We start from the raw sequence: 27,494 nt of genomic DNA, 5'->3' as shown, positions 1-27,494 counted from the left end.
TTAGAAATGAGGCTTTATCAGATCCTTTGGAGTAAACAGGTTTTCCCAGTTTATTGCTTCCTTTCTAATCTTGTCTGCATTAGTTTTGTTTGTACAAAAACTTTTTAACTAATATAATCGAAATTATCTATTTTGTGATCAATAATGAGCTCTAATTCTTCTTTGGTTACAAATTCCTTCCTCCTCCACAGATCTGAGAGGTAAAGTATCCTATGTTCTTCTAGTTGGTTTATAATCTCATTTTTTATGTCTAGATCATAAACCCATTTCGACCTTATCTTGGTAGATGGTGTTAGGTGTGGGTCTATGCCTACTTTCTGCCATACTACTTTCCAATTTTCCCAGCAGTTTTTGTCAAATAGTAAATTCTTATCCCAAAAGCTGGGGTCTTTGGGTTTGTCAAACACTAGATTGCTATAGTTATTAACTATTTTGTCCCGTGAACCTAACCTATTCTACTGACTAGTTGTCTATTTCATAGCCAGTAGCAAATGGTTTTGGTGACCGCTGCTTTACGATATAGTTTTAGATCTGGTACAGCTAGGCCACCTTCATTGGCATTTTTTTTTTTCATTAATTCTCTTGAAAGTCTTGACCTTTTGTTTTTTCAGATGAATTTTGTTGTTATTTTTTCTAGGTCATTAAAATATTTTCTTGGAAGTCTGATTGGCATGGCACTAAATAAATACATTAGTTTAGGGAGTATTGTCATCTTTATTAAATTCGTTCGGCCTATCCAAGAGCACCTGATATTTTTCCAGTTGCTTAGATCTGACTTTATTTGTGTGGAAAGTGTTTTGTAGTTGTGTTCATTTAGTTCCTGACTTTCCCTTGGCAGAGAGATTCCCAAATATTTTATACTAGAGACAGTTGTTTTAAATGGAATTTTTCTTTGTATCTCTTGCTATAGGATTTTGTTAGTGATATATAAGAATGCTGATTATTTATTTGCATTTATTTTGTATCCTGCAACTTTGCTAAAGATGTAAATTTCTTCTAATAGCTTTTTAGTTGATTCTCTAGGGAATTATTATTTTATTTGATCCTTACAACAATCCTGAGAGCTAGGTGCTTTTATTGTCCTTATCTTACAGATGAGGAAATTGAGACAAGTAGAGGGTAAGTGGCTTACCCAGGGTCACAAAGCTAAGAAGTGTTAAGTGTCTGAGGCTGGATTTCCACTCCAGGTCCTTCTGCCTGTAAGCCCTGTATTCTATCCACTGAGCTACCTAGCTATCCATAATATAGTCAAAAATAACTTTTTCTTCCTCAGGCCTCCCCCCTAGCACCATAAATCTCTCTATAGTCTTAATAACTTTCAGTCTACATTCTTAGTTGTAATATATTTCATGTCTATTAGGTTCAAGCTTGATCTCTGCCACATACTGACTGGGTGACAAAAGATCTTCTGGATCAGGCCCGTTTAAGGCCAGTTTGGTGGTCCAGAATCAGAACTGGTACAAAATGGGGATACTCATACACCATTCAACACTTAACAGAAATAGTTTATTTAACAATAGCATGGAAAGGATACTCGGCAACGCTACCAGGTTAGTTCAGTTAGCTGTAGCTTCCTTCCCCTCAGTATGTAAGTGCATTGGTCATAAGAATGAGTTGACTCACATGGAAATGGGGCAACAACAGAGCCAGTGATACAATCATGAGGAGTATCTTTTTTGCCACAGATAAATGGGAAGCTGTGTCAGTGGCTCCAGATATAATACCTTGAGCCAATCAAGTGCAAGGAAGACTTTCTCTGACTCTTAGGGAAAAACTATCATAATCACCATCAATCAATCAGTCATCAGAAGGAAATAGATATTGCTCCTCTAACACCTCGCCCTTTAGTAATAAAAAGGCCTTATAGAGATGTGGGGAAAAGGGGTCAGCAAATTATGGCCTACAGGCCAAATTTGACCTCCCAACTATTTTTGTACAGCCCATGGGTTAAGAATTTTTTTTTACATTTGTAAATAAAGTTTTATTGATTCCAAAATATAAAAATCATACTTATCTCGTGAGCTATACAAAAACAGGAGGTGAGTCAGATATTACTAGCAGACCACACTTTGTTCTAGAGGAATTCCCACCACATAAGTGACCTTAGGGTCATTGCTAGACACACCTGATATGAGGAGCATTGTGTAGGCAGCCCTAAAGAAAGAGCTTAGTACATATAAAAGAAAAACAGAGACAAAGACAGAAAAGGAAACCGAGCAATGTGATGGTCTACTGGCTTGCCTTCTCCCTTTAGAAGAACTAAGTCTTAGGGGCAGCGAGGTGGCGCAGTGGATAGAGCACCGGCCCTGAAGTCAGGAGGACCTGAGTTCAAATCTGGCCTCAGACACTTCCCACTTCCTAGCTGTGTGATCCTGGGCAAGTCACTTAACCCCAATTGTCTCAGAAAAAAAAAAAAGAAGAAGAAGAAGAACTAAGTCCTGGTTCTTCTATGTGGTACGTGAAATTAGGGTAATTCACAGTAGATTCCCCCAAGGGAATATAATGGTGAACATGAACCGTACCAGAACACGTGGAAGGTGATGGTCCGTCAAAGGTCAGACTCACCAGTAATAAGGTAGCTAAGAGGTTGCCCTCTCAAATGCATCCTATAATGGGTAGGAGCTAAGTTAATGCTAAGACTTACTCCCTGTTACTTGCTCAGTGTTCCCAGGCCCTTACACCCTAACCTCCCCTTCCCTGGGAGCCCCCTAAGAGGACTGATATCACCTCTTTTCCTCTTTGGAGGCCTCTGCTGAAAGACTCCCCCCTTATTCCACCTGGAGGCTAGGTAAGGACTCTTCCATACATTTATCCAGATTACTACCAAGACCAAGAAGGAATCCCCCTTTCATCCAGGTAAATTCACAGTCAACAAAATGCACAAAGATAATTTCACATCCCCCTGTCATTGAAAAATAAGACATCTCCCCCAAATTCTACCCATAAGCCCTTTCTGGAAGGAAGTTATCTGACCATTCTGGTGGAAAATATCTGCCAATTGAGAAGAACCTGAGTCTTTACCATTAAGATATATGGAATCCCTTCAAGTGGCAGGGACCTTGAAGCCTGGGTGTGTCTGTGCCAACGATGAGATAACGAGCCAGAGAGATTCAACTAGGACTCCATATAAAAACGATCTGTTCTTTTAAAGTAAGTTTTCCTGGAGGCTGATTTTGAGAAATTGCTAGGATGGAGAATCTTCCTCTGTCTTCCTCAACTTGTCACAGCTTTTAGGAGGTGGGACATCCAGCTCTTATAGCCAGGCACATGATGATGAAGCCGTCCTCTCAGGAGCCCGTTCCAGCATTGACCAATGCTAGCTGCCTAAGGATGACTCCTTAGAGGCGTGGTGGCTGGCCAAATCTCCGTCCTCCTTCATCATGAAGTGACCGAGTGATGACGGAGCCAGTGATACAAAGCGATCCGCAGGGCAGAAAAATACGTTCTGTGAGAGCTTTGCTGGTGGCTGCTGTGGTGGTAGATTCAACTGGTCCAGCAGGGCCATACCCTGAATAGCCAGCAACTGGATTAAGGGGAAAGCTGTTATCCTAGGATGGGGGAAGGACCCAATGTAATGATTCTGCCAGACAGAAGTAGGTTGAGCTCTAGCTGGAATCATGCCATATTGGTCTTTTAGAGCTAAGTATTCTAATGAATACCAGGAGCACCAATGGACAGAAATGGGTGGTACAGAGGATCAAAGAATGCAGATCTTCACATCAGGAAGATGAGTCTGAATATTGCCTCAAATGCTTTGTCTATAGGACTCTGGACAAGTGACCTAACTTCTGTTGGCTTCAGTTTTCTCATCTATAAAATGGGAATAATCAATTATAACAAATTATAATAAATATTTACCATGCGGTAATAATACCACATGGAGATATTTTGAGGATCAAATGAGTTATATAAAAATGAGTTTTGCAAATTCTAAAATATTATGTAAATTCTAGCTATTATTATAACTCCTTCCTATGAAATAAACTGTTTTATCTTTAATCAGGGGGATCAAGGAGCCCCTCATCTACTGTGTCATGGTATCATAACACCTATTTTCATAAGAGGGTCAGCCTGATTATTAAATTATTAATTTAATTAATTAAATGATTAGAACAGAAGGCGTCTGGTATCTCTGATTGGTGCTGACATACCTCACAAACAACTGTAGGGGGAGAAGCATCAAGAAGGTTTCTCTCTTGGTCCTGAGCCCAAAGAAAGGAGCCTTCAGTTTTATGCTAGAAGCCACCGTGTATTATCCTTCCACCTCCCTGGACATATAGGAATGTTATAAAGGAAGTTGGTACCTCAGTCTTCTTCATTTCCATCAGTGGGGAGGAAATTCATACATTGTTTGGCAGTAACTACATAAGATGGTTTGGAAAACTCCAAGCATTTCCATTTGGGCCAGAATAGAGGCCATTATAAAGGCCCGTAAAGACGCCAACTCCCAAGGACTCATAATGTCCACTCCAACAATACAATCACCCTGATTTGGCCACCATACTCATAGAGGGACTTCCAGCTGCTTATCTAGGTGTTTTACCCATCCCAACGCCTGATAGAAACCAAGGTTCCCCGAGGGATCTACTGAGGGTCCTCTGATGTGGAAGTAATCTGGATGCCTATTAAAATATCTTAAATATTAAATATCTGGCACCACTCCACCCCTCCCTCCAGATTGCCATGACTTGAACATATGGCCTCTCATCTCCCTCGATGTCCTTATAGCACAGATGACTTGAACCTCAGGAGAACTTCAGCCCCCTCTCCTAAGTCCCTCAAGTCTGAATTTGGGGATGGGTGGGTTGGGACCAGAAAATGGGGTGAAGAGTTTAGGGGATGTTTGAATCTCGGGGGACATAATGAGGATTTAAGAGATGTCTTACTTTGGAGTGGGAGAGAAAGACCCTTATGATCTTATCCCAGTAGAGTTTATTAGCACTCTCTAATAGAGGCTTGAAATCAATTCTCTCTTTTTCCACTCCATATTTCAGGAGCTACCCCTAGAGCTCCTTATAGAGAAGGATCATCACCCTCTGTTCATCTAGTGTGGGGTCAGGTTCCATGTCTCCTCCCACCATCTCCAGAAAGCTTATATGCCCATTAGCCTCTACGACCATCATGATCTTGTGTTCAAACTTCACCGATGTGCCCGTGACTATATGATGCTATGGCAAAGCTAGTCAGAATTTAAGTTATAGACTCCTGAACCAACTTGACCTTGGTGACTGGGAGCTTCTACCACAATGGACAAGTCTCTTGACATCTCAGTTACAGATGATTTGTCCACGTGCGTCATTTCTACACGAAGACTTCATTACGCCGATGAAAATCGAGTATTCTAGATAGCCAAAATGTTTATTGCTCATTTACTCATACGACCCATCTCCCTCTGATTCTTCCCTTCCCTGCTTGTCGAATGGATGGCTGGTCAGCGATTTCTTCAAGCTAATTAAAAAGTTAGTGATAATGTTAGCAACACTGATATACTTTCCATTTGCATTTATCCTGCTTGGGACCTAGACATAACTGCTGTTTATTTAGTAATTCAAGAATATTTACCAGAACGTATGAGCAACTGTCTCATGGATGTCTGCATTAAGTTTCAAGTCAAGGACATTCCAGACTTGCAAATGTTTTATTATCAGATACTAGTTCTCACACACACACATATACAAAAAAACCCCCATGTAGACGGTTCAATAGATGGCACATCTGACACGAAGAGATGGTTCAGTGGGGTTACATTACAGTCTGATTAAAAACAGAATCAGCCAAGTTTCAGTGGGTTGCCATTTCTCCCGCTTGGGTTCTTAGTAAATGTAATGAGAGTGTTTCACTACAGTAACTCTCATTAATTCAGACCCTGTGAATTTGGAGTTGGGTGAAGGCTCATCTTTGCACTGTCTAGAGAAGAGGATTTGGTAGGCAGATTGATAATGTACACCAGATTGGGGGGAGGAATATTCAGCCTACTCACCGCATCCATTTGCATCAAAAACAATGTGATTATTACAAAGGGTCCTTATCTGGGAATCAAGGCCGACCCATTGAATCTCTACTAACATTTGGCCGTTAGCCTGTGCTGTTTTAAGAAATTCACTTGCATTAAATATATATCACTTGAATTCAGATGTTTTTCCTAACAGGTCTGTCCTTCCCTCAGCAGTTGGAGCAGCAGTTGAGTTATCTGGGGTGGTTCTTCCAGGGGGGTTCTTGAGTATTTTTAGGAGTAAGAAAAGACAAAGCTCTAGAGGGAATGCTTTAGAAAGTGTGTGTGTGTGTGTTGGTAACAGGTTGTGAAATTCGGTTCATTATTTGCCACAGTTATGTGATGTATATATTGAATATGCTCTGCCTTAGAGGGAAAGGGGGGGAGAAAAAAACTGAAAAAAGGGGAGGGATGGAAACCTACAGTCTCTTACCTAGCAAATGTTGCTATAGATATGTGACTCTCTCTATCCTAAATGTCTTGAAATTGTCTGGAGGGGCAGCTAGGTGGCGCAGTAGATAAAGCACCAGCCCTGAAGTCAGGGGTACCCGAGTTCAAATATGGCCTCAGACACTTAACACTTCCTAGCTGGGTGATCTGGGGCAAGTCATTTAACCCCAATTGCCTCAGCAAAAAAATAAAATAAAAATAAAACTTAAACTTAAACTTAAAACTAAAAACAAAAAGAAAGGAATTGTTTGGTCTATTTAAGGTCCTGGTCCAGAATGAGAGAGAGGGTGGCAAAGTAGAAGGGGGGGCGGGACTGGAGTTTAAGGATTATGATCTGATTAATAATCCCAGTTTACTAGCTATGTGACCTTAACTACTGGGCCTTGATTCCTCCTTTCTAAAATGGGGGAGTAGGACTCCATAACTTTTTTTTTCCTCGATAAAATTTTATTTTTCCAAATACACCTAAAGACAGTTTCCAACATTCATTTTTATAAGATTTTGTGTTTCAAATTTTTCTCTTTCCCTTACCTCACCCCTCCCCAAGACAGCAAGCACTCTGATATAGCTTGGTTAAACATGTACACTCCTTTAAAACATGACTCGGTAACTTCTAAGATCTCTTCCAACTCTAGATCTCGGATTCTAGAAGCTTCTCAGTGCTGTCTCCCGGAACCTTGCTGTTTTCATTTCCACACTCCAAGTTATCCTTCTGAGGGCAGCTAAGTGACACTGCAGTGGATAGAGCACTTGGTCTGCACTTAGGAAGATTCAGCCTCCTGAGTTCAAATCTGAACTCGGTTATTTTCTTGCTGTGTGCCCCTGGTCAAGTCACTTCACCCTGTTTGCCTCAGTTTCCTTGTCTGTAAAATAAGCTGAAGAAGGAAATGATAAATCACTCTAGGATCAGATGTGACTAAAACAACTAAACAACAACAGTAGCCTCCTCATTCACAGTACTATATGCTCTCAGAATACTCCTCATTGGCCTCTTGAGCCAGTGGAGAATCTCTGCTCTTTAGGGAGTTCCTCAAGGGCAAAGACTGTCATTTGCTTTTCCTTGTATCCGCAGCCTTTGGCACAGCACTTGGCACACTATAGGTGCTTAATAAATGTTTATTGATTTACTGATTCAATAAGGAGCATTTCCCTGAGCAGCTCAACACATTGCTGAACAATCTTCATCATAAATTCTCTCTGAGAAAGGACTATGGGGACTAAATGTGGCCCACAACATTTTCACTCTTTGTTGTTGTGCGCTTGCATTTTATTTTGCTTCTCATCTTTTTTTCTGGTTTGACTTGATTTTTCTTGTGCAGCAAGAGAATTGTATAAATATGTATGCATATATTGGATTTAATTTATATTTCTACCATGTTCAACATAACATCTAGGGGAAGGGATGGGGGAACAGGAAGAAATTTGGAACACAAGGTTTCATAAGAGTCATTGTTGAAAAATTATCCAAAGCTTTAATTAAAGAAAAAAAGAACTTCCATTCTAACACACAAAAAATCAATCAATCACTTCTAAGAGGCACCCTGGAAGAGCTGGCAAAGCCCTTGGAGACTGGACGCCCTGGGTTCAAACTCTAGCACCAAATGCTAGCTTTAGTACTTGTCAGGGCCACATGGAGCAGAGCCCAGCTATACTCCATGTGTGGAGAGGAAGGAGAAGAGACCCCCCCACCCGAGCATCTGCTTCCCTGTACACTTATGGCAACTGAGTGGAGAGAGAGAGGTCACTGTTCACCTACCTATGACCCTGATGGGCCATGCCTCAGGATCATCTCCAACGCTGGGATACCTGAGAGAAGGCCTCATCTGTCTTCTGCCGCCCCCCCCCCTTCCCAGTCTTCTCTGGAACAAGAGAAGCACCCTACCTGCTGTGACGTGGGTTTCCTTGGGCCTTCCAGGACACACCATCTCTAAGTACCAGGAAGCTAAAACTGTTCTTCTCTTGCCCACTTTCACCTCTCCTTCCTTGAGGTTCATACAATCCAAATGGATCTCCCGATCCAGAATTAGGTGGCTCTTATCTATTTACCACCAGATCATTTTTATTACTTCTCCAATGACTTCAGTACTTGGCTCAGTCTTTCTTTCCCATCTTCAAACCTCATACTTGGAAACTTAAGCATATATTGATATCCCCCTTCAATATTCTAATTTTCCAGTTCTTCTAACTGTTCAATTCCCATGATATATTCTTCCACACCAACTTAACTATACACAGAAATGATCACGATTTTGACCTTTTTGCCTCAACCCACAAGTATTCTACTTTAATTTTCCTGAACTCTGAAATTCCTTTTTCTCAAGAAGCTTTTAATAGTAAACTTTACTAAAGTGCCAAGTACTGTGCTAAGATCTGGGGGGATTCAACTAGGCAAAAAGGAAGACAGTCACTTCCCTCGAGGAGTTTACCATCTAATGGGGTAAGAAAACAGGCCATAGAAAGCTGAAAAGAAGGGGCAGGGTGCCCGACTCAGGGCCATGGTGGAGAAGCCAAAAAAAAGAGTCCAAAGGAGGTGCAGTCAGGTGGGAAATGAGGAGATGGTGAGATTATCTGTTACTAATTCTTTCTCATCCCAATTTTTTCTAGAACCTTCATCTAGGACCTCCGTTTCCCTCTACCCCCAAGTTCTTTCCCAGGCCATGATCCCTTCACTGCCTGCTCTCTCCTTGTTTTTCCACCTTGACTCCTTGGTGAACTATTGAAACTCTACATATTGGCTTCCAGTCTGGATTTTTTTTCCCACTTGGCCTTTTACCCATCACACCTTGCCAAGCCCCAACCCTGGATTATTCCAACCATTTGGCTCCTATTCACACGTTATTGAACAGCACCGGAGAAGACAAAACCTTGCTGACTGAGACCACTGTGAAGTTCCGTTATCTAATCTCAAGTGGGCCTTTAGTGCAGCGAGGCAAAAATTCTCTTTCTCTCTAATTGATTTTTCTGTTCCATTTTCCACAGCTGGAAATGTAGAGAGGAGATGGATATTCCAAGCTTTCTGATCTCTTCTCAAGCCTCACATTAGGTATCCACTTCCCCTACTCTCACAACTGAGGGCTTCAAATCATAATTCACTGAAAAAAAATTAGTATTTGCTGAAAGTTCCCATCTCCCTTCTTCATCCTACGTTAGTCATACAACTTCCACTATCTCCTTCTTCACTCCAGTCTTTGATGAAGCCTGCTCCTCTTCCTTGCCAATGCAAATCCTCTTCCATGTGTCTTTGATCCACTCTCTTCCTGATTTCTCCGGCAAATTTGTCCCACTATCATCCCCTCTCTCTGTTATCTTCAGTCTTTCTCTATCTCCTGCTGTCTACAAACATATCCAGGTTTCTCCCATCCTTCAAAAGCTGGATGCTACTCTTCCTACTATCTCTCCCCCTTCCTACTAATCTTATCACTTTTGCAGCCATACTCTTTGATAAAGCCTTCTAAATCAATACTCCACTTCCTCTCCTTTCAGTGTCTTCCAAAGCCTCTGTAGTCTGGCTTCCAACCCCCGTGATTCAACTCAAGCTGTCCTCTGCAAAGTGACCGATGATCCCTCCATGGCCAATCCAATGACCTCCCTTCTCAACCTTCATGACCTCTCTGCAGCATTCAACACCATTAACCACTACCTTTCTCTGGATAGTCTTTCCTGTTTAGGTTTTCATGAATCTGTTCTCTTTTGGTTTTCCTATTTGTCCAGCTCCTTTCCAGCTTCCTTTGCTGGTTCTTTATTAGTGGCACACCCTATAACCCGGGATGTCTTCCACGGCTCTGCCCTGACCTCCCTTCTCTTTTTACCCTATACTGTCTCACAGGGTAATCTTGTCACCTGCCATGGGGTCACTAATCAGCTCTACGCAGGTGATTCCGAGATCTATATATCTAGTTCTTTTTCTGAGTGTCAGCTACACATCTCCAGCTGTCTCTTGGACAACTTGAACCAGGTGCCTCGGAGGCATCTCAGAGTTACCTTTCCACCCCTACCCATTCTTCTTCCCAGTTTCCCCATTACTCTCCAGCATACCACCATCCTCCAGTCACCTAGGCTCACATCCTCAATCTAAGTGTCATCCTTGGCCCCTCATTCACCCCACATATTCCATCCATGGCCGAATCTCATCTTTTCTACGTTTTTTTAAAAAAACATTTCTATGTCCTCTTTTCTCCGTCCCAATAGCCACAACTCTGATACCCGTCCTAATCATCTCTCACTTGTGTTCCTGTTAGCCTGCTAACTGGTCTCCCTGAATTAAGTCTCTCCCCCACTCCAATCCATTCTCCATTCAGCTGTCAAGGGGATTTTTCTAAAGTGTAAATTGCTCCGTGTAACACCCCCGCCTCCACTCACTGAGCTCCAGTGGTTCCTTATTATCTTTAGGATCAAATAGAAAGTCCTCTGGCATTTAAAGCTCTTGTTTTTTCAGTTAACAAGCCTTTATTTTCTCTCTCCTCCCCTCCCCACCAGTGTAGCAAATATGCATAGTCAAGCAAAACATATTCCCCCGTCGACCTCCTCCAAAAATATATGTGTCGTTTGGTGCCTTGAATATGTCACTGTTCCGTCACGAGACGCTAACATGTTTCATTATGTGTCCTCTGAAATAGTAGCCCATCATTGCCCTGATCACAGTTCTTAAGTTCAAAGTTTTTTTTTTTTTTCCTTTCTGATTTTGTTGCTCTTGTGTAAGTTATTCTCCTTGTTCTGCTCGCTTCACTTTGTTTCATTTCATTCAAGTGTTCGCAGGTCTCTTTAAAACCATCCCTTTTTGTAATTTCTTGCAGCATGATAGTATTATTCCATTACATTCGTATCCCATGATTTGTTCAACTCTCCCCCAATTGATAAGCATTCCCTAAATGTCCTGTTCTTTTATGTAACCAAGAGAACTTCTATAAACATTTTTGCACATACAAGTCCTTTTCTTCTTTGACCTTTTGGCGGGGAGGAGGGGATTCTCCCCATTAGAATGTGTACTTTTCAATTAGAAGATATATTTACTCCTCAAAGTCAGGGGTTTTTTTAAGTTAAGGAATTTTTTTTTTGGCTTTTATAAAACCCAACACTTAGCTAAGTGTCTGACACCCTGATGAAATGTTTGTTGATCTAGCAGCTGTGTCAGATAGGCAAGTAGATCGATCTCACTAAGCCTCAGTTTCTTTAAGAGAGACAAAATGCCCCTAGCCTCCCCGGACCGTGTGGATGAAAATACTTTTCCGGCATCTAGTACCGGCCTTTTTCTTTTATCATTCATTTATTATATCATTTATCAGGCTGCTTCCAAACCAAAATCATCCCCTGCCCTCCAGTAGTTTACATTCTCCCTAAGGGAAACAGTAGCTGGCCAGAGAAATAAACAAATATCTGTGGAGTAAATACAAAGTAATGATGGGGTGGGGGGGAGGGCCCTAACAACTGGGGGGGAACAAAAAAGGCCTTGCCCCTAACAGGCCCTTAATGAATGTTCCTTAAATTGAAAAGTCTTGTTTCCGGTTGAGTTGATTTCTTTTTGGTTCCTCTTCAATGGTCACTGTTTTGTGGGCTGGAGAAGAGCCCCTTAGTTCATGGCTCCAGGGTGAATGAGAATGAAAAATGACTCTCCCTGGATTTCTCTTTGAACTGGAGGGTTTTATTTCTCCGTTTCTATCATTTTAATTGAATCGAATGTATGCGTTGTGTCCTAAAGCTCTCATTAGCCATCTCTCCCCGGCGGCGTTGGCTCCCCAAACCCTTCCTCACCCATTTTTGTCCCCTGCCTTATGTCCTACCTCCCCTTTTTGTCTGCTCAAAGGCCCAGTGCAGCTGCTCAGCAGCTTCCCACACCACTGTCCATTGTCCCCAAGCCTCAGAAGTGCTTTCTCTTTTCTCTCTCCTGGTCCGCTGGCTCCTCTTCAGAATTTGCTCCCTTTCATCTCTCATATGCATGCTCTGGTCCCTGGAATCTCAGGAATCTTCCTAGCACAGCCTGCCCCCCTCCAGGCCCAGTCTCCGTGGGGGGGAGGGCAGGGGGGGCTCCAGCTCTTTTTCCCTCTTCTCTTACCCTGGCCTTTCTGTGTTGAAAGGCCTTTTTGACTGCATTCCAAGACTAATCTCCTGTCCCCTCCTCACAGAAATGTTTGTATCCAGGTTAACAATTGGATTACAATGAAACTAGATGCGTGCCGGGTGTCCGCCCCACAGGCCGGCTCCCAGTTCTGCTCGCAATCCCCCCACCGCACAATGTCCCAAATGGCATCTTAAGGACCCAGAGTCCATTTCCCTCACTTTTTAGTTGAGCTCGGGAAGGGACTTAGCAATTTCCAGGTCCCACTTACCCTGGAATAAGCCGATCTCCTGAACCGATACCTCCTGGTTACCCAATTCTTACTAATTGCAGGAATACCCTGTTTTCTTAGGATTTTCCTTTTGCAAAACACGGTGGTTTCTTGAAGGAGGAGTAGTGGCTGGTGTTTTCTTGGCTAGAGTTTACACTGAGGAAGATGAGGAGAAAAATAGCCCAAACCACTAAGGCTCAGATTCAGATACCAACCTGAACACTTCTTATAACTGTGTGACTGGGGGGGAATCTTTGAACCTCTCACCAAGACTTATCCGCTAAAGTTATGTGGATATTGGATTTAACATATATTTCTACCATGTTTAACCTATATTGGAAGGCTCGCCATCTAGGGGATGGCTTGGGGGGAAGGGGGGGAAATTGGAACACAGGGTTTTGCAAGGGCTAATGTTGAAGAATTGTCCACGCCGATGTTTCGAAAAATAAAAAGCTTTAGTAAAAAAAAATAAAGTTATATGGAATGGCTCTCCCATGGGGAGAGGAGTTAGAGGATGACCTTACCCATGAAATCCACCTCCAGCAGCCTTGAGGATGCTAGCCCGAGGAACTGAAGTAGATAACGAAATGGGGAATGGAACACAGAGACTGGACTCCTTTTGGCCAATCTTCAGTTCCATACCCAGACTTAGAGACGTGTTGATGAAAAGAGTTAATCGCTATAGTGAAAGCATAGATCCTCGAGTAGTCGGTAATGTTATAGATTATGATTATTATTAATGTATTTTCACTTGAAAATAATCATTTCATATATGTAACTCTTGAAGGTTTGCAGAGCACTATGTGTGTGTATATATGCACCCACACATAGTGCTCTGCAAACCTTGTGTGTGTGTGTGTATATACATACACATGTGCACACACACATATATATATATATATATATATATATATATATATATATATATAAACGTATACACATATGACATTTACTTTTGGTCCTTATGACAACATGCCTTAGGGGGGTAAACATTACAGGCATTTTACATCCATTTTAGAGATGAGAAAAGAGGTTCAGAGAACATAAATCATTTAACTCTTGTCGCATAGCTAAGTCATTGTTCAGAGCAAGTTGGCAGCCCAGTGGCTAAGGTGCTGCTGGGTCTGGAATCGGGAAGATGTACGTTCAAATCTAGTCTTAGATGCTTCTGTGATCCCGAACGAGTCAATTCACTACTCTCTGCCTCAGTTTGGTCATCTCTAAAATGGGGCAGACAACAGCACCCGCCTCACACGGTTGCTGGGAGAATCAAGCGGGATCATCTTTGCAGAGCTCACAGTGGGCACCGTGTCAGTGATCGTTGCCTTTCCTTCTCTTCCAACGTGGGATCTGAATTACTCCCAGTCCTAATACAGTAACAGACCCAAGAAAAGAATAATAATATTTGACATCTACATGGTGCTTTAAGGTTTTCAAGTATATTTTGCTTGGCAAAAGAGCTCAGTGAAGCAGAAATCACATCACACACAGTTCTTTCTCAAACAGGCTTTTTACAAAACATCAGCCTATTTCCCCCCACTTCTGGCTGCATGGTAGATTGTAGAAGAATTGTTTTCTTAGGGATCGTAATCGGAGGTTTTCCCCTCCTGGGTTGGTTTGCCTTGTTTTTCTAGCTAGTTATGCTCCTTAACTGGCTCCATTCTTCCCTCATGGCCACTGCTGCCTGAGGATTTACAAAGGAAATCAGTAATCCAGAACAAAGCCCTTGGTGTAGTGGAGGCAGATGTGTGTGCTTCCGCAAAGCTCCAGTAGATGGCGGAGTGAACACATGCAACCTGGGCCACAGGGTCACCGGGTTTTTGGGGGGTTTTTGTTTTTTGGAGGGAGTGGGGAACCATTAAACCTTGCTGAAACTAGAGCTTTCCCTCTCCAAGCTTTGTGAAAGCACTCCCTCGACAAAATGCTGCCCTGCAGGGAATCACAAGAATTTCCTTGGAGTTTCTCTTGCTTCTTAAATTAGTCATGAAAACAGGCAGGGAATATTGGAGATCTCCTTGTAGTGCAGCTGTGGAGATAGAAAGTCCCCGACCCTCTGTAGGAGCTAAAGCCAGGGGCTGCCTCTCCTTCCTTCAGGTTAGCAGAGGCAGAGTCTTGGGACAGGCATTTCACACACAGTAAAGATAAGTGGCTGGCACCCAGTAGGCATTTAATAAGTGCTTGTTGATTCCACAACGACCTTCAGAGTTGTTCTTGTCCCTCAGCGTGTTTGGCTGTTCTCACAGAATGTGGGAGGCAGCATGGTGCAGATTATTGCTTTGGGACCGAAGTTCCAATTTCCCCTAACCTTTAGAACGTGGGGAAACTCATTCAGAGCAGGTTTCCTTTTAATCAACTATAAAATGAGAGGGGGTCGGATCAGTGGGGCTCCCGAGGTCCCTTCCACCTCTGGGCTCCAATCCTGGTTCCACCACCAATTAACTGGGTAAATCTTTTCTTCCTCTGAACCTCAGTTTCTTTCTCTGTCAGCTGAAGGGATTGGAGTTGATCCCTGATGACCTTTTCTGAACTCTCCTTCTCAAGCTCTGTTACTGATTAACCAGCATTTAGCACAGTCCTTGGCACATTTCAAGCAATGTTTAAAAATTCATTTACTCATTCATCTGTAAAATGACGGGATTGGATTGAATGGCTTTCTTGTCCTTGGTCAGAGCTGGAAAGGAACATAAGTAAGGATTACCAAGTCCAAATCCCTCATCTGATGAAAAAAGAAACTGAGGCTCCCAAAAGGGACAGGATTTGCCTGGGTTTCCACAGCTGATCAGTGGCAGAACATGGGACGGGGAGCATAGACTTCAGAGCCACAATCAACTCTGCTCCCTTAGTTTGTCAGAGAAATGGCCCCAGAGGGCTAAAGGAATAGGATTGCCCTAAAGTCTCATGGTTATTGGGTGGCAGAGCTGGGCCTCGATGCCAGGATCCCGGCCACCCAGTGTGATACTCTTTGATGCTACGTCGAACTACACAGAGTGACGACAAGAACGATTCCTCCTCCATCGCACCCAAAATGCCTGGTCAAGGGGATCTGCCGTTGGAGGCACCTACTCATCTTCCTGCCATTTCGCCAGTAGCCAGCCCTCCGTGCTGGACTAATGCCAGAGCCCTTCAGAGAAGCCAGGATTGGGATGGAAGAGGAAAATTGCAATTAGTTTAATCACAAGTGTAACTAAAGAGATTACCCATCCTGGGAAATGTGCCTTTACCAAAAGCTTCCCTGTCCCCTGCTTACTGGGTCCTGTTTCTCCATGGGATCCCTAGCAAAAAAGAGGCTGAACCTGCGTTCACTGGCCTGTGAAGCCCCATGCAAACCAGACTCGGCATGGGGGTGGGGAGGAGAGAAAGAAAATTCCGAATTACAGCAGTGTTCTCCCTTCCTCTGCTGGTGCAGTGAAAAGGGGTCAGGATTTGGAGGCAAACTGGTCCAAATCACTTCTCTAATCTAGGCCTCAGTTTCCCAATTTGTAAACAGAGGGATTGAACTAAGTGGCCTTGAAGATCTCTTCTAGCCCCAAATGTATTAAATGATGATATTTGTGGCTCTCTATTTCTAGGGAAAAGAATGTAGGTTTTTTAAGGAGGAAAAAAGAAGATAGGCCTTGGAATCTAGAAAAGGGAGTTCGAATCCTCCCTCTGACACTTATAGCTGTATCACCCAGAGAAAATTGTTTTCCTTTTCTAAGTTTGTTCCCTCAACTATAAAATGGAGATAATAATAATAATAGCCTCTTGCAGGGGATGTTGTGAGGATTACAATATCTATTATTTCTTTTCTGTTTTGTGTGAGTTAATTGGGGTTAAGTGATTTACTCAGAGTTTCACAGCTAGTAAGTGTCCCCCAATTATGATATCTATAAAGCCTTTTTGCAAACCTAAAGATACTGTAGAAAGTATTATTGCTAATCTATGACCTCTAACTCCTATTCATCTTTTAAACACCAATTTAACAGGAAGCCTTTCCTGGATTATCCTTCCCAATAATGTGTTTTTTAAGGGGCCTATCATGCTTGCTTATTTCCTCTTTCAGGCAGTTCTCTTTTTTCCCCTGAGGCAATTGGAGTTAAGTGATTTGCTCAGGGTCACACAGCTAGGAAGTGTTAAGAGGTCTCAGGTCAAATTTGAACTCAGGTCCTCCTGATTTCAGGGTTGGTGCTCTATTCACTGCCCCACCTAGCTGCCCCTAGGCAGTTCTGTTTTTGTTTTTGTTAGTTGTCTTTGTGTCTCATCCCTCCTCATAGTTGTCCCCCCTCCCCATTACACTAGCAACCACCTGAGGGTAGATAAGTCTTACCCAGCTTTGTGTTCATCCTAGCCCCTGCCATAGTGTTTGCTACTCAGGGAGACCATAATAATTTTTAAGTTGAATTGAGCTGAATTGAAATGTGAAGCTACAGGGACAGCTTTAAATGATTTCCTTTGTGCCCAAGTAAATGAACACATATGGCATGTAAAATCCCCCCTTCCAAAAAAAAGTACATGTCACATATGTTATATTATTATTGCAGGGATATTGAAGTCAGGGACAGAATGTCAGAGCCGGAAGGGCCCCTGCAGTTCAATGAGTCCAAACTCTTCATTATACGGTGGAGGAAAGTGAGACCCAGAAACATTAAATAACTTGCCTGTGGTCACGTAATTAGAAGCATAGGATTTTTCAATTTTATTTTTATTCTGATCTTAAGCACTAAACAGGAGCATTTCTACATCTATACAGCAAAATAAAGAAATCAGATTCTAGATTAAACTCTGAATCTCCATTGCACACCGTTTGCTTTTTTCAAAGGATGCCACAAAATGTACATATTACTTTCAAAGCTGCCCTATTTGTCGGTGCTTCCTTCTGAACTACTGTTCTCTTATATGTATTTTTACAAATAATTTTTGGCATCCTATTGTTACCTGCCTCTCTTCCTCTGACAAGTCCTTTCCAATTAAAAACTGAGATAAAGAAAAGCGGGGAAATCTGTATAAGAAATGAGCCGGGGGCATCTAGGTGGCACAGTGGATAGAGCACCAGTCCTGAAGTCAGGAGGACCTGAGTTCAAATTTGGCCTCAGACACTTAACATTTCCTAGCTGTGTGATCTGGGGCAAGTCACTTAACCCCAGTTGCCTCAGGGAAAAAAGAAAGAAATGAGCCGAGTTAAGCAAAACAAATCCACACAGTGGCCACATCCAAAAACCATGGGTAACATGTTTTTCATGGATCTTCTGGAATCCTGGATAGTCATTGCATTAATCAGAGTTCTTAAGCCTACCTAAATTGTTTGTCTTTACAATGTTGTTATTGTATAAACTGGCTTCTGCTTGTTTCATTCTGCTGGTTCATTTACTCAGGATTCTCTTAAATTATGTCCTTTATCACTTTTTACACAAAAATATTATAATCATGTATCATAGGTTCCCCCCCCCCACCCCAGCAATCCTCCAATTGTCTAAGGCAGGTTTTTGCTTTTCTTAGAGTCCAGGTTTTTGCTTTTCTCTCCCTCCCTCTCTTTTAAGTACTCTTTAAGGTTCAGAAAATTTGCTTTGTGGCAATTCCCTCCATAGTATTATCTTGGCTTTTAAGTTCCCCCATAACCCATTTGTTTCCCTTTGCAGTTTGATGTATTTCTACACCAAACTCTGTTGGTGAATGTGTGTGTGTGTATGTATGTGTGTGTGTGTGTATGTGTGTGTTCAACTCTTTGTCTGATTCAGGTACATGTGAAGTTTATCTGATGAGCACTTTTCCTATCCCTTCTCTGTTTCTATAGTCTTCTTTTCATGCCCCCCAATCACTGGTAATTATTTAGCCCATTCAAATGCTCAAATGTACCTTTTTGCGTTTCTCTGAACGTTGCTGTTTGTATTTCAAAGATTTTACTCAGCTCTGGTCTTTTCATCAGAAATCCTTGTAAATCCCCTATTCCATTAAAGATCTATTTCCCCCCTTAGAGAATTATCCTTAGCCTTGCGGACTGTTATTTTTGAATGGTCAACCTGTATCTTTGTGACATTATATTCAAAGATCTTCTGTCATTTATAGTAGAAGCTGCCAAGTCTTGTGTGATCCCAACTATAGTTCTTTTGTTATTAGAACTGATTTGTTCTGGATACTTGTAGCATTTTTTCCCTTTAAAGTGGGACCTTTAGATTTTTGGCTAGGACATTCCTGAGACATTTTCTTTTGGAGTTCCTTTCAGGGAATTGGTGGATTCTTTCTCTCATTACTTTCCCCTCTGGTTCTGATGGAGTTGGGTAATTTTCAGTTCTTGAGATATGATTTTTCAGGCTTTTTAAAAAATCAGTAATTTTTAAAGTGACTTTTAAATTATCTTTTCTTCAACTGTTTTACCACGTCATTTGTATTTTATATAAGCTATCTCATTTTTTTCTATTTTTTCAATCTTTTGATTTTGTTTTAGTATTTCTTAATCTCTCATAGAGTCACTGATTTCTCTTTGGCTTATTCTAGTTTTCAGGGGCTCAGTTATTTTGGTAAGGTTTACCTCTTTCTCTTTAAAAATATTTGTTCTTCCAAATCTTTCCTCAAGATCTTTTATTTTATTTTTAAAGAATTTCTTGCTTCATGTCTTCTAGATATTCATATTGTCCTTATAGAAAATATTTTTCCTTTGTCTTATTGCTTGTAGTTGTTATGAAGTCATCTGTTCCTTCTGTTGTACTCTCTACAAATGTCTTGTTCTCTGATGAATTGGATGAGCCCCTTTCCTATTAATCATAGGTTTCCGGATGAATTTTTGTTCAGTTCTTGGATAGCAGAAATCACTATGTAGCCTCTCACTGGATTTCTTTATCAGTATTCAGTATTATGAAAATATCAAGACTTTTGCTGGAGTAGGTATGTGAGAGCTGTCTAGACCAAACTTTACTTGAATAGAAATCTTTTCTACAACATCCTCTCTCTCCTTTTTCCCAGAGAGCCATCCCTTATAACAAAGAACAAAAAAAGAAAGAAAAAGGGAAGAGAAAAATTCAATAAAAATGATTAATACATAAAAAATAACTTATGAAATATTGAAGTCTCTATGCACCACTCTCCACATCTGCAAAGGGTTGTGGAGTAGTGTCTTCTCGCATCTCCTCTTTGAGACCAAACTTGTACTTTTGTCATTTTGCAGCATTAATTTTCTTCCCCCCCCCCACTATTCTTTTCCTTTGCATTTTTGCAGTCATTGTGTCCAATATTTTCTGGTTCTGCTTATTTCACTCTCTCCATCAGTTCATGTAATTCTTTCAATGCTGTTTCTTATAGCATTGTACTATGTCATTTCATTTAGTACTACAATTTGTTTAGCTATTCCCCAATCAATAGCTGAATTGATTTCCTGTTCTTTGCTCTCTAAAAAAAAAAAAAAAAAAAGTGATGCTGTCAATATTTGGAGTTTCTTTTTATCAGTGATCCCCTTGGGGCATATGCCTAACAGTGGAATATCTGCTTCCAGGGAAGGAGACATTTTAATCTCATTATTTACATAATCCCAAATTACTTTCTAGTATGGTTGCACTAAATCACAGCTCCACCAACAATGTACTAGTATCCTTGTTTTTCCACACCACCTCCAAAAGTGACTGTTCCTATGTATTGTCATCTTTGTCAATTTTTTGGGTATGAGGTGAAACTTCAAGATTGGAAAGGTCATTGTGAAGTTCCCACTACATATATATATATATATATATATATATGTGTGTGTGTATGTGTGTATGTATAAAACACTGTGCTTTGTGCTGCAGACATAAAGACAACAAAGACACAGTTCCTGCTCTCAATTAATGTATATAGATTCAATTAGGAGTGGTGGTAACATATGCTTATGCTTTCTACAAAGATAGGCAAAATAAATAAAAGTTAATTTGGAGAGGAGGGAGCAAAACGACCTGAGGGGGAGGGTGGTTCAAGAAAAGCTTTGTGTAGAAGGTGGCACTGGACCTGAACTTGGAAGGAAATCTGGCATTCTAAGAAATGGAAGTGGTGAAAAAGTTTATTCCTTATATGGGGAACCTCCTCTTCAAGGATTTGGATATGGGAAATTGAGTATCGTGTATCAGGAATTGCAAGAAAGTGCATTTAGTTGGAGCACAGAATGTGTGAGGGGACATAATGTACTACAAAACTGAAAAGATAGTCGATGCCAGGTTGTAAGGGATTTGAAATGTCAAAACAAAAAAATTTCTACTTTATCATAAATGCAATAGGGAACCCTTGGAGAGTTTGGAGTAGGCTAGTGACAGAATGAGACCAGTGCTTTAGAAATATCACTTTGGAAGACACGGATAGGATAAAGTTGAGAGAGGAGAGACTTGAGCTGATTTCATCTGTTTCGCTGTGTCCAACTTTTCATGACCCTATAGCAAGCCAGGCCTTTCTGTTCTTCACTGTCTCTAAATCTGTCCACATTCTTATTCATTGTTTTCATGACACTCTCTTTTCATGTCATCCTCTGCCATGCCTTTTGCCTTCAATCTTTCCCCTCAGGGTCTTTTTTTTTTCACTGAGTATTTCCAATGAGCATTCTCCAAAATATTTAAGCTTCAGGTTCTTAGCATTGGGCCTTCCAGTGAATCGCCTGAATTAAATTCAAGTTTTGACTGATTTGATCCCTTTGAGTCCAAGGGACTCTTAGACGTCTTCTCCAGTAGCACAATTTGAAAGCATCAGTTCTGCAGCATTCAGCTTGTCTTATAGTTCATTCACAGCCATACATTGCTTCTGGAAAAACCATAGCTTTGACTATGTGGACCTTTGCCACCAAGGTGATGTCTCTGTTTTTTAGTATGCTGGCCGGATTTGCCAGAGCTTTCTCTTCAAGCCTTTCATGGCTGCGGTCGCCATCTGCAGTGATCTTTGAGCCCAAGAATATAAAATCTGATGCTGCTTCCATTTTTTTCCTCTCCTTTTTTTGCCAGGAAATGATCAGACCAGTTGCCAAGATCTTAGTTTTTTGATGTTAACTTTCAAGCCAGCCTTTTATACTCTCCTCTTTCACTCTCATCAAGAAACTTTTTAATTCCTCTTCACTTTCTGCCATCAGAGTAGGATTATCTGCTTATCTGAGATGGCTGATATTCTAGCTTTTGATTCATCCAGTCTGGGATTTTAGAGCAATCTGAGGGAAAGACTTAAGACAGCCAATTAATCTGGCTAATTAGGAGGTCGTGGCAACAGTACAGGTGAGAGATGATGAGAGCCTGACCTAGAGTGGGATGTTGTGGGAGTGGATTCTACCAAATGTAGCCATTGAATAGATATGTGGAGTGCAGGAGAATGAAGAATCAAGGATGACTTGGAGGTTGTGAACCCAGGTGACTAGAAAGACAATAGTGCCCTTGGCAGAGATAGGCAAATTCAAAAGAGAGGGAAACTGGGGAGATGAGAATAATGAGGGGTTTCTTGGGATGCGTTGATTTTGAGATAGCTTTTGGGTTATACGAAGTGAAATGTTCAATAGGAAATGGGTAATATGGGACTGGAGCTCAGGAGAGAGATTACTGCTAGAGTTATGGCTTGAGAAACATATATAAGGTCCCAAGTCATGTGAACGACAAGGTGGAGGAGTGGACAAGAAGGAAGCCAGTTGAGTTGGATCTCAGCTGCAGGGTTCTCCAAGGTATAGGATATAAGCTGGGGTGCTCTATTGGTCTCCTGTAATATTATAAACAAGGAGGTTAGCAGTGAGCTGACTCCATGAAATAAAGAATCATTACATTTCTTCAAAGCATCCTTTCCCCCACAAAGATTACCAGTATAAATCTATTCTTTTTTTTTTTTTAATTTATTTAATAGCCTTTTATTTACAGGATATATGCATGGGTAACTTTACAGCATTAACAATTGCCAAACCTCTTGTTCCAATTTTTCACCTCTTACCCCCCCCCCCCTCCCCTAGATGGCAGGATGACCAGTAGATGTTAAATATATTAAAATATAAATTAGTAAATCTATTCTTAAAGCATAACTTTATTCATAAAGCACCCAACTATGTCCCATCACACTCCTTTTCTGCAGCCCCGTCACCCACCTTTGATAAATTCCAGTGGCTTCCTATCACCTGTAGGATCAAATATATAATCCTTGGTTTAGCATTTAAGGCTCTTCTTAATTTAACCTTCTCCAGGCTAACTTAACAGTCTTAACACCTTCCTGCCCTGCTCTATATATTCCAAAATTCCATGGCTCCAGCCTCCTTATTTTTCCTCAAACAAGACCCTTCATCTCTTGGCTTTGAGCATTTTCATTGGACTGTCCAGTAAGTTACACGCCTGGAAATCTCTCCTTCTCTTTGCTTCCCCGGCTTCCTTCAAATCCCAGCTAAAACTCCACTTTCTTTGCAGATCCCCCTTAATGCACTAGCTTCCCCCCTGCTGAGTATCCCTAATTTATTCTGTGACTTGTTTGCATGTTGTTTGAATGAGAATTCATTAGACTGTGAGCTCCTTGAGAACAGAGACGTTTTTTTCTTTTCCTTGTATCTCTAGTGCTTAGCACAGTGCCTGGCACACAGTAGACACTTAATAAATGCTTGTTGACTGGGTGAATTAAAGAACCATAATCTGTCAGAAAAGGAAGGGACTTTAGAATTCATTTAATCCCATCTCCTAATTTTGTAGATGAGGAAAGCAAAGCCCAGGGACTAGAGTAACTTACCCAACGTCACACAGCACATTTACAAACTCATTTTCAAAGTTACATCTGCCAAATATTTCCAACTTTTTCATTTTAGAAGGAATGTAATAATCTGTGGTCTTCATCTGTTTTTCAATAAACCATCTTTTTCACTACACTCCCCCCCAACACACACACACACACACACACACGCATTTGGCTTTTTGTTACCAAAAGTCAGACATTAGATTTATGGACCCCGCCTGTATCTGACATGCAAACCAAGTTTGTCAAAGCATATTCCTAATATTGGCATATGCTTCTGCTCCCCACGGGAGGAAATCAGAGAGAAAATCATATGAGCACATTCCCAAATCATGATGATCTTGAAATTCATAATTAGGGATTAAAAATGCTAATCGACAAGAACACAATTACACTACTGCAGCTGGAGCCAGCCTGATCCCGTGAATAAACTGCTGGATTGAATCAGGAAGCTGTAGGTTCAAATCAGAGCGGGAATCCTTATTAGCCAGGAACCTAGACAGAAGACTACTTTGTGCCTCAGTTTTCACATCTTTATAATGGGGATAATAATGGCCTTTCTTTCATAGAGTTGTTGTAAGGTATAAATGGGATGTTTGTTGTTTAGTCCTTTGAGGCATTAATCCGGTTTGGGGTTTTCTCAGCAGAGATACCATTTCCTTCTCCTGCTAATTTTACAGATGAGAAAATCGAGGCAAGCAGCGTTAAGTGACTCATCCAGGGTGACGCAGTTAGTAAGTATGTGAGGGAAGACTTGAACAGAGTTCTTAATTCTCATCCCAGTGCTCTACAATGCTACTATGCTGTTCTCTTCAAATGGGAAAGTGTACATAAAGTGCCTTCCCCTCAAAATTGTCTTATATTGGATGTCTTAAAAGTCTTAGTGAGGTTTTGAGCTTTAATAGCTTAAGTAGTTATTCTTTTAGCTTTATTGGCTTAAGCTTTAATAGCTTAAAACTATACTAAGACTTCTGGGAAATCCTGTAGGTTTTGTAGATCCCCGTGTATGTACAAGTCTTCTCTGGCTAGACTATGAATTGTTGGAGAGTAGGTTCTATTTTCACTTTTGTCTTTGTATCTCCAGGGCTTAGCACACAGTAGGTGCTTGATAAATGCTTCTTGTTAACTTGAGGCTGCTTGGCAAACTTTAAAGTGCCTCATAAATGTTAATTTTTATTATTATCCATTCCTCTGAACCTCAATTTTCTCATCTTTAAAATGGGGATCATAATAATTCCTTCATATTCCCATGGGATTCTTTTGAGGAAAGGGCTTTGTAAATCTTATAGTGCTATCAAAATGGGAGTTGTTATTTTTACCTACCCAAAGGGCTGTTTTAAGAGAAGTCTGTTGTAGCCCTTGGGATACTTTAGAAATGAGTTATAATTATTATTAAGAAATCCCTAACGAAGGAGACACTGTAGGGCGTTCTCTGGCATTTAGTTGCTCTGTGAAGGTACTTTGTCGTCAGGATCCAGAGGGAAACCTAACACCGCCCCCCCCTCCAGACCTTCCCCCCAAAATAGATTTCTATTTCTCTGCAGTCCACCGTCTTTTGATGTTCCTACCGTATGGAGGAGAAAGGCAAAAGACAAATGTGTGTTTGATCCCAAGAGATGGGAACCAACTCTGGGGTAGCAGCATCTGGCCGGAGGTGGAGCCTCGCTAGTCACTTAGCGTCCTGGCGGGCTGTGGATGGGAGAGCCTCACAGACCCCAGGGTGGCCGTGTCTAGCTGCTCCCCTCCACCCCCAACACTCGCTTGCCCTTCTAATCATTGTGGGGCTTTCAATGGGAATCTTGTCACTTCACTTTTGAGCCACGACCTATGGCAGGTCCTGGGGGAATATATTAAAAACATTCGCTCAAGCCCATATACTTTCTTCCCATATCGAGCCCAGGGGGGAGGCCGATGGGCTTAATTTATGTGGCAAAGGGCCTGGGAAGGCCTCCTGAAAAGAAATCCAGCCACAAGGCCTGCAGGAAGTGGGGGGATGGAAGGAGGGAGGAAAAGGAGGAGACCAAGAGCATGCCAGAAGCCTCTCTCCCTTAAACTGGAGGAAAGGATACACACACATACCCCCTTTAAATCAATCCCACTTTGAGCCATAATAAAAATGATCGAAATTCCCAGGCCCCTGGTGCATTGTTGTTTCCAAAAGACTTTCATTACCACGGCCCCGTGAAGAAGGGTGCATGAGTGCTGTTATTGGCATTTTGTAGATGTGGAAACTGAGGCCCCAAGAAGGGAAATAGGTTGCCCACAATGATACAGCTGGTTAGCGCAAGGGCTAGGATCTGAATTCCTTTATTGTGGTTTATCTCATTCCCTTTCTCTCCCTGCCCCCATCCTGATTCCCAGCCCATGCTAGTTTCCATTCCCCCCAGTAAGCCTTTTGTTGTGTAGTATCCTGACCAGGGTGGTTTGAAGATGATGGTGGACCTCACCGTGCTGAGGACCTGTCTTTCTTTTTCTCCTTCACCCCCTTCCCTTCCCCAGGTACAGCCAGAAGGTGGCCAAGAATGGATCCAAAGGTCTGACCAGCAACCATGATGTGAAAACCAAAGGGCCTGAGCCGATAATAAGTCAAATCATCGATAAGCTGAAGCACATTAACCAGGTAAGTGGTACATGGAACAGGAAGGAAAATGGCACCTGTTCAATGACAGGTGTCCCAGCAAGGAATCCGTCGGTCCACTAGCCTGTGTCTACACGCCAGTCTTTGGTCCTATTCTGACCCTTGGAGCCAAATGGAATACATGACGGCCCTTAAAATGCCAAAAGGTGGCTAGAATGGTCCATCCTACTCCACCCTTATGCACACCCAAGCCGTGCCGACCATGGCTTCTTTCCTCCACCAGAGAGGTGTCCCATTCTTTCAGTAATTCTCTTCTGCCGTAGTCTTCCATCCAGTCATCATCTGGCCTGGGTGCTCTCTTCCAAACATGCCATAGTTTTTCAATGGCCTCCCAGACACAAAGCTCACAGAATGGACACAGTGCTCCGGTTGTGATAAGACCAGGACAGAGTACAGTGGGACTATTGCCTCTCTCATGCTGGATGCCCTATGTTCTGGTAGGATAGGAGTGGAGAATTTCCGTCCCACGGGCTGTATAAGGCCCAGGAAATCATTTGCTAAGGTGAACCCAGGCAGTGATGAGCTGAAAGCTAGGTATGACAACTCCCACGGCTTGAGTTCTGCAAGTTGATGATTTTGTGTGGCCCGAGAATGATGTTATAAATATCCAAATAGCCCTTGGCAGGAAAAAAAAAGGTTCCCCAGTTCTGCAAAAGAACATGAGTACGCATTTGCTTTTGAGGGGCTGGGGAGAGGACATTGCCTCCGTCTTCTATCGAGATGGTGGAAGCTGCTTATGCTAAAGACCCTTATTGGGACCCTAGACCCTCCCAAAGAAAGCAGGGATCCAGGCCAACCCAAGATGGCCGTTTCCTGGGGATCCAAGGCCTTTACCTTACTTCATTTATTCCACAAGCATTTATTAAGTGCATGCTGTGTGCCAGGCTCCGGTCATACAGAGACAAAAGCAAAAATAGGGGTGTTGACATTCTACCAGGTGAGGCACAGAATACGCCCAGGTAAATGAATGCAAAGTAATTTGGTGAACAGTGGTAACAGTTGAGAGAATCGAGAAAGGTCTTATATTGCAGGTGGTACTTGAGCTGAATCTCGATAAAAGCTAGGGATCCTGATAGGCCAAGGTAAGGAGAAAGTATATTCCAGGCCTGGGGAACAGCCAGCATGAGCAGTCATGGAAACGGAGAATAGGGGTAAAGTATCCATTAAGCCCAGAAAGGGATGGCAGAACTAAACTTCAAAATGAGAAACGGTGCTGTTGGGCCCCATAGTGGCCATTTTGCCAAGGTCTTCTCGGTGGGCATTGACCTGAGCCCTCCTCAAAGACCACTGTCCCTGGCTTTAAGCTAGGCTGTTTCCAAACACTGAGATAATTCATATTTTGCCAGGACCACTGGTGTGAAAATCAAACACTCTCCACTTAAAGGATGTCTGGATTGGGGAAAAGTCCCCAGTAAATTTGCCGCAT

The 27,494-nt window shown here is 42.0% G+C and overlaps 1 protein-coding gene across 2 annotated transcripts in view; it reads left to right on the top strand.

The window, feature by feature from the left end:
• GPC3 (glypican 3) overlaps positions 1-27,494 on the top strand; it is a 702,925-nt gene that overhangs the window by 508,972 nt on the left and 166,459 nt on the right. For both annotated transcript variants that reach the window (XM_031945271.1, XM_003774804.3), the window contains one exon: positions 25,930-26,050. In XM_031945271.1, the coding sequence (XP_031801131.1) occupies positions 25,930-26,050 (121 nt within the window). The remainder of the gene's footprint in view (positions 1-25,929; positions 26,051-27,494) is intronic.

Source organism: Sarcophilus harrisii, chromosome X, assembly GCF_902635505.1.
Source record: "Sarcophilus harrisii chromosome X, mSarHar1.11, whole genome shotgun sequence".
Classification (NCBI taxonomy): domain Eukaryota; kingdom Metazoa; phylum Chordata; class Mammalia; order Dasyuromorphia; family Dasyuridae; genus Sarcophilus; species Sarcophilus harrisii.
This window is presented reverse-complemented; position numbering and strand designations above follow the sequence as displayed.